At 49.9% G+C, this 10,360-nt stretch overlaps 1 protein-coding gene across 1 annotated transcript; it reads right to left on the bottom strand.

The window, feature by feature from the left end:
• Positions 1 to 276: 276 nt before the first annotated feature.
• On the bottom strand, positions 277 to 9,717 carry SZRD1 (SUZ RNA binding domain containing 1). Its single transcript, XM_083161844.1, has 4 exons — positions 9,530 to 9,717; positions 3,023 to 3,072; positions 1,658 to 1,909; positions 277 to 1,505 (listed from the first exon to the last, which is right to left on the bottom strand). The coding sequence occupies exons 1-4, from the start codon at positions 9,578 to 9,580 to the stop codon at positions 1,406 to 1,408; spliced, it is 453 nt and encodes a 150-aa protein (XP_083017970.1). The 5' UTR covers positions 9,581 to 9,717; the 3' UTR covers positions 277 to 1,405.
• Between the last annotated feature and the right edge of the window lie 643 nt (positions 9,718 to 10,360).

Genomic DNA, 10,360 nt, shown 5'->3' with positions numbered 1-10,360 from the left:
ATTACCTAGTACACAGGTCTTCAACCCGTGGCCCTCCAGATGTTGTGGAACTACATGTCCCAGCATGCCCTGACAGTTTTGGCATGCTCTTATAGGAAAAAAATGTGGCAATGCATGCTGGGACATGTAGTTTCACAACATCTGGAGGGCCAAAGGTTGAAAACCCATGACCCAGTATGTCTGTGTGGTACCAGGGACTATTCCATCTTCCCCTTCACCCCCATGAGACAGAATCGGACTGCATTCCAGAACACAACAGACATAGGACAGATTAGATAAAATATACACGTCTTCAACTTTATTTTGCATGGTTTGATCTGAATTCTAAAAGTAAAATATGTGTCCAAGGTCCAGCGCTTGGCATAAACCTGGAAGATACAGCCTTAGTCCCATAGCTGCCAGTGCCAGAACTGGCTTCCCCACCCCCTCAATTCATCCATAACCGGTTGCAGCCACATCCCAGAAAAAAAACAGGTGAGCAACCCCTCCCGCCAGTTACTGCGCCGGATCCACAACCCCGACAATCCGTGCTACAAGACACAGACCATAAAATACACCTGTAAGTGCAGAGCCGTGATCTCTGCTTCCACATTCCGTCGTCCGCTAGGGACAGCCCAGGCGTTGCGTCATCTCCGCATCAAAACCGTCCAGGACCCGGCAGATGCCAAAGTACAGATTGCCAGCCCAGAAGCAAAAGAGGGCTATCCTGAGCATTCTGCCCCTTGACCTGCCGCACTAATCTCAATGGGGACAGCAGCGTATGCAAACCTGTCCCGTCACACGCAAAGACAGACGCAACCAAGCGCACACAAAATCCTGGAGCCAGCACCAGCGAGGACCAGAGTCTGTTAATGGTGTTAGATGGACTTATTGTTCTGTGTGGTGTAGAATACTATAAATTAGCTTTCATCGTTAAAATATGGTTTGTCTTAAACGATTAAAATTCGCTCATGCTTGCTAGGTCTGGAGAGAAAACCCCCTATGAAAGACCGTCCACTGTAGTGTGAGGAGGCAGGCATGCACTCGAGAAGATCCGTGTGTGGAACATGAGCCCCACTCGTCTCCCGGGAGACGAGACTGACAGGTAACATTATTGCTGGCGATAACTTCAATAGAAGTGGCAGTTGCAGGCACAGGACACCTCCGTCTCTACCTACTCCCTCCCCACCCATTGCGCACATCTACAGACTCACTTTCCCTTGTTAGAAGACTTGGGGCAGCCTGTGGCAATGCACTAATCACAGTGGTCGGAGCTACAGGGGTGGCGGGAGGGGGGTCACAGTGCACGGGGTATAAGGTCACAGTGGGCGGAGCAAAAAGGGCATCAAAGTGCAAGTAAATGAGGAGATTCCCTCTGCTCAGGTCCATTGGTGTGACAGGCCTGCGGCATCATTCTCCATCAAATCTATCTGCGCTGTTTGAAACCCTGTGAACCGTCGGGACCCAGCGGCTGCCGGATCACGTTATTAGGCGTTTTGCTGTCCTCTGGTTGTCCTCTCGCAGGCCTACAAGAAAGCAAGCAGCACTTAATACTTAGACACCACACCTGGGCCGCATCGTTACCACATTTAGGATGAGGGCAGATGAAATCACCTACAGTGCTGGAATCCCTAACAACCCCACTAGTCCCTACACAAAACGGCACAGGGTCACTTACCTCTCAACAATTGGCTTCTCTGGCTCCTCCTCAGGACTGGCGCTCCCCAGAATGCGCTTCCTGGCTTCCGCATACTCCGCCTCCCTCTGCGCCAGAGACTTCACAGGCACTGTGGGCCGGCTGCTGGCATGGGGGTTGCTTGCCAAGCCGTTACTAGTAGGCCTCTTAAGGATTCGGATCTGAGGGGGTGGACCAGCTGGGAGAGAGTCGTCCTGTATGACCACCGGGATCTTAGGAGGAGACTTTGATTTTCTGAAGATGACAGAACAGAGTTTGAGGGCAGGTAAAAAGCACTTGGCCCCTTTACTCTTCCTTCATAAGGTTACATTGCTAATGTTACAAGTGACAGGCCGTACAGGAATACAAGGCATGGTCAGCTGACCACAATACACCAATAACCAGAGGCCACAGCGGCACATAGGGAACATGCTTCTAGGTCAGTGAGGGCTAACCTTGACACTCCAGCTGTTGTTGAACTAAACGGTACTTGTGTATCATCACGGCGCCCAGATTTTCTACGTACGGAAGCGTAGTGAAATCGCATCGCATGTATGCCATACAATGCGATGGGATATGATTTTATATCGCACCCTATCTTTTTAATGGTCTATACCACTAAATTACATAAAAATGCCATTTAGGGTGGCCCCCCACTATCCACTTCCCCCCCACTATCCACGTAATCCCGAAGCTTGGTGAGCGCAGCGAGTCCCGCGAGGGGCGGCGGAACGCGTCCTCCGAATTTTTGTCATACCCCCACTATCCATGTTGGCGTGGAGAGGATTTTATATAGCGTGGCGAGCGCAGCAAGGGGACGCGGATTACTTCACAGGTATACCGCATGCGCTCGCCACGCTTCGGGCTCGGTGGCTCACCACACTATATAAAATCAACTCCACGCCGACATGGATAGTGGGGGTATGAAAAAATGTGGAGGACGCGTACCGCCGCCCCTCGCGGGGCTCGCCACGCTTCGGGATTATGTGGATGGGGGGGGGGGGATAGTGGTGAGCCACCCTAAATGTAATTTTTATGTCATTCCGTGGTATAGAATGCGATGGGTGCTTGTACAATTTTTTTATCTCATCGCATCGCATCCTGTATACAATGCTGTAGAATGCAACACGATTTTTAATCGCATCGCATTGTACACGGCATGCGATGTGATTTCCCTGTACGCTAAGAGAGCAGTGGGCGCCATGATAATACACAAGTACCAACTAAACATCCCAGCATGCCCTGCATCAGTTTTAGCATGGCCAAATAGCAAAACTGTAGAAGGGCATGCTGGGATGTGTAGTTCAACAACATCTGGAGTGTCAAGGTTAGCCATCACTGTTCTAGGTTAGTCACATGGCCACTTACCTCTCTCTCTGAGTGATCCTCAGCTTCTTCTCTAACCGCCGATCTATCTCCTGGAAGGGAAAGAGAAAGATTCCATCATTGGGATGTCCCCATCGCTGTGTACAGAGTGGGCCCAGCATATGTTATAGCAATCTTACTGATGCAGGTCAGGAAACGGTTATCACCAGCAAATGTGATGTTAGGTATATGCGCAGCTGCATTTCTGCACATGCATAGGCCCAGTGCGTGTGGCCACGGCACACAGACCGTTACGTGGGTGTCGCCCATGTATATCTATATATCTATCTCTATATCTATATATGGCAGGGATGGGGAACCTTCGGCCCTCCAGCTGTTTTTGAACTTCACATCCCAGCATGCCTTGCTATTTGGCAATCCTAAAACTGGAGCAGGGCATGTTGGGATGTGTAGTTCAAAAACAGCTGGAGGGCCGAAGGTTCCCCATCTCTGAGAGTAACCGTAGGTGCGCGTGGATCATCGAATGATGTGGGGGTACTTGTGGATTATCACGGCTCCCATCGCATGCGATATATAGTGGCTTGCGATGGCATGTGATTTTTGCCGTTTTTTTTACAAAATCGCATGCGATTTGATCGCATGCGTTTTTTAACAGAAATGCATCCAAATGCATTGAAATTAGTATGAAACATGTTCAATGGCCCCCAAATGTCATTTTTGAGGCTGTACCACACCCACTATCAACGCGAACCCGAAGCGTGGCGAGCGCAGCGAGCCCGCGAGGGGCGGCGGTACGCGTCCTACGACCTTTTCATACCCCCACTATCCACGTCGGCGCGGAGTTGAGAATAGAAAGTGTGGCGAGCGCAGCGAGCCTCCGAGCCCGAAGCGTGGCGAGCCCCGCGAGGGGACGTGGACACCTGTGAAGCCCGCGAGGGGACGCGTATACCTGTGAAGGTATCCGTGTCCGCTCACCACGATTCGGGCTCGGTGGCTCGCTGCGCTCGCCACACTTTCTATTCTCAACTCCACGCCGACGTGGATAGTGGGGGTATGAAAAGGTCGTAGGACGCGTAACGCCGCCGCTCGCCACGCTTCGGGTTCACGTTGATAGTGGGGGTGGTACAGCCTCAAAAATGACATTTGGGGGCCATTGAACATGTTTCATACTAATTTCAATGCATTTGGATGCATTTCTGTTAAAAATCGCATGCAATGCGATTTTTTTCCTGTGCGATGGCCATCGTGGGAGCCGTGATAATCCACAAGTACCGATGTGGGTGTTCCCCACAGCCTGCAACTGGATGTGTACATTAAACATCCATTCGCAGCCCCTGTGAACGGTGGCAGCATGCGAGGCGGGCAGGTGTACTGGCATTTGGTGTAACTGTAGGTCATGCTTGTTTGACTCAGACCAGCCTTGAGTACAAGACTGAAAGCGAAACAGACTGGATATTACGAGGCAATAAGAACGCAAGTCTTTCAGGAAAGTTTTTGGAACCCTAAACTTCCATTTAGAGAAGTGCATTTATTGGAAGAGCGTCATAACAGGAAAATCAGATCAGTGTCGGATTGCTGAAACATGTGCTTATAGCAAGAGCCGATAGACTGCGTGCTCATGAAACTAGAGGATAAACTGTATAATTACCCAGAAAGACCCGAGGGCTAAATAACATGTAAATGGGTGGAACATACCATCTTCCCTGTAACAGGCCTGGACAACAAGTAGTGCTCCAGGTGTAGGCTTTGCTGTCCTATAGCGAGCCGGGTAAGTTGGGACTTGTAGTTACACAAAAAGCAAGAGAAACTCCCTTATTACCTAGATACACTGACTAGCAATTAGACATGGGATAGAATCTCAGTGTAAGCGGAGACTGACCTCCCTGCCAAATAAAACCCTTTCGGAATTGAGGTATTAATAACCGCTGCCCAGGAGCCCTCTGACTAGGGAAATACACACTATTAATAGGAGGTTTAAAATGTGTCCACAGGCAGCACCTTGCAGTCACACAAATTCTCACTGTGACAGCACGGAAACCACTGTTCTCATTGGTAGTGGTACGTGCAAGTAACTCTGCACCAGGCACCTGTGGTTCCCGACACACTTCTACACACTGTACTCTATCACACCCAGCAGAACGGCATCTGAATGAGACTAACAGCTTCAGAAGATCCGCGCAAGGGCCAGTAACTCACTCCCAGAGTTACAAGCACACACACACGACAAACAGGCAGTAGCAACTAGAGGGGGTCCAGAGGTGACACATGACTGGCTCCACCCAATCACCTACCCTAGCTAGGTTATGGCATCTTAGGCACTAGTGCCCAGCCTCACAATTTAATAGCTCCTGTAACTTCAGACGGCAGCCGCTGACGCAAACAGTTGGGGGGGTATGGCTGACCGTGCCCTGACCGGTAACACCTGCAGTCACTGGGCGAGTGGGTATGGCTGACCGTGCCCTGACCGGTGACACCGCCAGCCACAGGGCGAGTGGGTATGGCTGACAGTGCCCTGACCGGTGACACCGCCAGCCACAGGGCGAGTGGGTATGGCTGACAGTGCCCTGACCGGTGACACCGCCAACCACAGGGCGAGTGGGTATGGCTGACAGTGCCCTGACCGGTGACACCGCCAGCCACAGGGCAAGTGGGTATGGCTGACAGTGCCCTGACCGGTGATACCGCCAGCCACAGGGCAAGTGGGTATGGCTGACAGTGCCCTGACCGGTGACACCATCAGCCACAGGGCAAGTGGGTATGGCTGACACCGGTGACACCGCCAGCCACAGGGCGAGTGGTTATGGTGGCTGACAGTGCTCTGACCGGTGACACCGCCAGCCACAGGGCGAGTGGTTATGGCAGACAGTGCCCTGACCCGTGACACCGCCAGCCACAGGGCGAGTGGGTATGGCTGAAGTGCCCTGGCCATGTGACACCGCCAGCCACGTGGTGAGTGTGTATGGCTGACCGTGCCCTGACCTGTGACACCGCCAGCCACGGGGTGAGTGGGTATGGCTGACAGTGCCCTGGCCATGTGACCCCCCGCCAGCCACAGGGCGAGCGTGTATGGCTGACAGTGGTCTGACATGTGACCCCGCCAGCCACGGGGAGAGCGTGTATGGCTGACAGTGGTCTGACATGTGACCCCGCCAGCCACGGGGAGAGCGTGTATGGCTGACAGTGGTCTGACATGTGACCCCGCCAGCCACGGGGCGAGTTGGTAGGGCTGACAGTGCCCTGAGCTGTGACCCCGCCAGCCACGGGGCGAGCGTGTATTGCTGACAGTGGCCTGACATGTGACCCCACCAGTCATTGCATTCGGCTGTGGCCGGATAGGCTGTGGGCAGAGTTTATCTGTGGGCCTAGATTGAAGTGGGCCGTTATTAAAGTGGGAAAACTGATTCATAACTACAGCGTTATACCAGATTCATCTGACTCATCATCTCTTGTCTCCAACAGGTAACACACTGAACATCTCCTCTGTACTGCAGAGCATTACATCTATTGTGTGGGATTGATTTGGATATCTAGGTAACACACTGAACATCTCCTCTGTACTGCAGAGCATTACATCTATTGTGTGGGATTGATTTGGATATCTAGGTAACACACTGAACATCTCCTCTGTACTGCAGAGCATTACATCTATTGTGTGGGATTGATTTGGATATCTAGGTAACACACTGAACATCTCCTCTGTACTGCAGAGCATTACATCTATTGTGTGGGATTGATTTGGATATCTAGGTAACACACTGAACATCTCCTCTGTACTGCAGAGCATTACATCTATTGTGTGGGATTGATTTGGATATCTAGGTAACACACTGAACATCTCCTCTGTACTGCAGAGCATTACATCTATTGTGTGGGATTGATTTGGATATCTAGGTAACACACTGAACATCTCCTCTGTACTGCAGAGCATTACATCTATTGTGTGGGATTGATTTGGATATCTAGGTAACACACTGAACATCTCCTCTGTACTGCAGAGCATTACATCTATTGTGTGGGATTGATTTGGATATCTAGGTAACACACTGAACATCTCCTCTGTGTACTTTACAACAGTACCTAGCCTGTGTGTAGGGAGGAATTTATTTTTATTCTAGGTGATATATAGAATCCTGGAATGCTAGTTTTGTTTTTCTAAGCCACTTTTATTGCTATGGGTTGTAGGGGGTGGGGACTGAGCGAGTGGATTCCAATTATTGGGAATTGGGAACTCATGCATTGTTAGAGTACTTAAGTAGTCATTGCATTCGGCTGTGGCCGGATAGGCTGTGGGCAGAGTTTATCTGTGGGCCTAGATTGAAGTGGGCCGTTATTAAAGTGGGAAAACTGATTCATAACTACAGCGTTATACCAGATTCATCTGACTCATCATCTCTTGTCTCCAACAGGTAACACACTGAACATCTCCTCTGTACTGCAGAGCATTACATCTATTGTGTGGGATTGATTTGGATATCTAGGTAACACACTGAACATCTCCTCTGTACTGCAGAGCATTACATCTATTGTGTGGGATTGATTTGGATATCTAGGTAACACACTGAACATCTCCTCTGTACTGCAGAGCATTACATCTATTGTGTGGGATTGATTTGGATATCTAGGTAACACACTGAACATCTCCTCTGTACTGCAGAGCATTACATCTATTGTGTGGGATTGATTTGGATATCTAGGTAACACACTGAACATCTCCTCTGTACTGCAGAGCATTACATCTATTGTGTGGGATTGATTTGGATATCTAGGTAACACACTGAACATCTCCTCTGTACTGCAGAGCATTACATCTATTGTGTGGGATTGATTTGGATATCTAGGTAACACACTGAACATCTCCTCTGTACTGCAGAGCATTACATCTATTGTGTGGGATTGATTTGGATATCTAGGTAACACACTGAACATCTCCTCTGTACTGCAGAGCATTACATCTATTGTGTGGGATTGATTTGGATATCTAGGTAACACACTGAACATCTCCTCTGTACTGCAGAGCATTACATCTATTGTGTGGGATTGATTTGGATATCTAGGTAACACACTGAACATCTCCTCTGTGTACTTTACAACAGTACCTAGCCTGTGTGTAGGGAGGAATTTATTTTTATTCTAGGTGATATATAGAATCCTGGAATGCTAGTTTTGTTTTTCTAAGCCACTTTTATTGCTATGGGTTGTAGGGGGTGGGGACTGAGCGAGTGGATTCCAATTATTGGGAATTGGGAACTCATGCATTGTTAGAGTACTTAAGTAGTCATTGCATTCGGCTGTGGCCGGATAGGCTGTGGGCAGAGTTTATCTGTGGGCCTAGATTGAAGTGGGCCGTTATTAAAGTGGGAAAACTGATTCATAACTACAGCGTTATACCAGCGTTAAACCGAAGTGAAACTGAAGGACAAAACAACAACTGAGAAAACCAAAGTCTGCTTGGAGTGAGTTAAATTCATTCACACGACATACTACTCCTGGCTGCTTAATCTGGCAATTCAACCATAATATCATCATTTTACATCTGCAAACAACTTTTACTATCACTGTTAAAGCTTGTACTTACACTGTCAGTTTTGAAAATGACCAGCTGTACCGCTAATGACCTCACCTCTCCTGCTCTTCCATTGATAGTAGGTGTTCTCTTTCTCTATACATCCTCTCTGGGTGAGCTTATGTGCTCACTCGACTTCCACTATCACATCTATGCTGATAACACTGAAATCTACCTCTCCTCTCCTGATCTCTCTCCCTCTAACCTCACTCATATCTCCAACTGTATCTCTGCTGTCTACTCTTGGATGACCCAGCGCTTCTTTAGACTTAAAATATCAAAGACTAAGCTGACCTCTTCCCACCCTCCTGCATAAAACCTGACCATCTCTCATCCTAACCTACTGTTTATGCTCACTTCTTTCCCTTCTGTGTCACCCCTGTCTGTCTAACCCTCCCCTTTTAGAATGTAAGCTCTCACGGGCAGGGCCGTCTCTCCTCATGTGCCTTTCTTAGAATATATAAACCACTGCCACCCTGATGATTGCTTCAGTGTCCTGTCCCCTGATGCAACTATCTATATTAACCATGTACTTGTCCTAAACTGTCTTGTAATGTAATTTGTTATGTGTTTTTGATTATAACTATGCTCTGTACAGCGCTGCGGAATCTGTGTGCGCTATATAAGAAACTGTTAATAAATAAAATAAATAAATAAGGTGCAGGGGTGCCACATTGCCTCTAACACTGGGGTAAAAGGTGGGGGGGGAGATATCTATTTGTAGCCCCTCCCCCAGACCACGTGGTACAGCTCCCCGGGACCAGGGCGGGACTTTCCCTCCTAACATCGGGGTATGAGGGCAGGATGAACCCCAGACACCCCTCAGTCACCAGGCTCTGCCCGGGGCGCAGTGCGCGGCTCCTGACGGCCCCACTCTGCACTGCGCCCTGGGCTGGCGCCATTACAGGCCCTCGTGGCAATGGCGCAGGGAGCTCTTCCTCCCGGGCCTTACTCAGGACAAAGTCCCCGGCCGCCCTTCCGCTTACCCCACTGTCGGCCGCATCCTCCCAGCTCTCCGCGACCTCATCCTCTTCCATCTTCCGCGCAGCCCACCGCCTCCGGAAACCAGGCCGAGAGCCGGGCCTCACTGCGCCTGCGCCGCACGAGAGCCAGCACGCACAAGACGTAGCAGCTCGCGCCCGACATGCAGAGCACGTCGCGGCGCGCAAACCGAAGCTGCGCCGTATTACTACGTCCGGCACGCGCCGGAAGTCTTTCCGCCGCCATCTTTCTACACCCAATACCAACTTCAAATGACAGGGACCACGAATAACCACTCCCCTGTAGCTGTAACTTTGCCGTGACGCTCCCAGGTGCACCTGCCCTATTCTATTAGTATTTAAATAGTAGGTATGCTGCCCATACACGCTGCTTTGTCAGCGTGCGTTCCGTGCTGTACTAGCACGGATCAAATCGCATTGCATTGTATGTGCACACGTTGTGCATGCAATGCGATGCGATTTGATGAGAACTAGGTACAAAAAGTATGTGCAAGCACATACGTTTTGTACTGTGCGATGAGGTGCGCGGGAGCGCGCACCTCAAAGCACACATCGGGTCAGCCCTTACAGCAGCGTGTATGGGCTGCTGTACTCTTTACCTAGAACGGCGACCATCGCATGCACTAAAAAACGGGTGCGATGTGATGCCCGCGATTTCCCATAGGGATCAATGTTAAAAGTGTGATTGGACGCGATTTTAGTGTTCAATGGCTCAATGGCCGCGATTTTTCCATAGGAAACAATGTTAAATGGGCCACAGAGCCCAAATAGTCACCCTAAAGTCAGAAATGGCCCCCACAATTGTTAACGCCACCC

Source organism: Crinia signifera, chromosome 19 (genome assembly GCF_055691185.1).
Source record: "Crinia signifera chromosome 19, ASM5569118v1, whole genome shotgun sequence".
NCBI classification, from domain to species: Eukaryota; Metazoa; Chordata; class Amphibia; order Anura; family Myobatrachidae; genus Crinia; species Crinia signifera.
The sequence above is the reverse complement of the archived record's forward strand: the minus strand, read 5'-3'. Positions and strand labels throughout refer to the sequence as shown.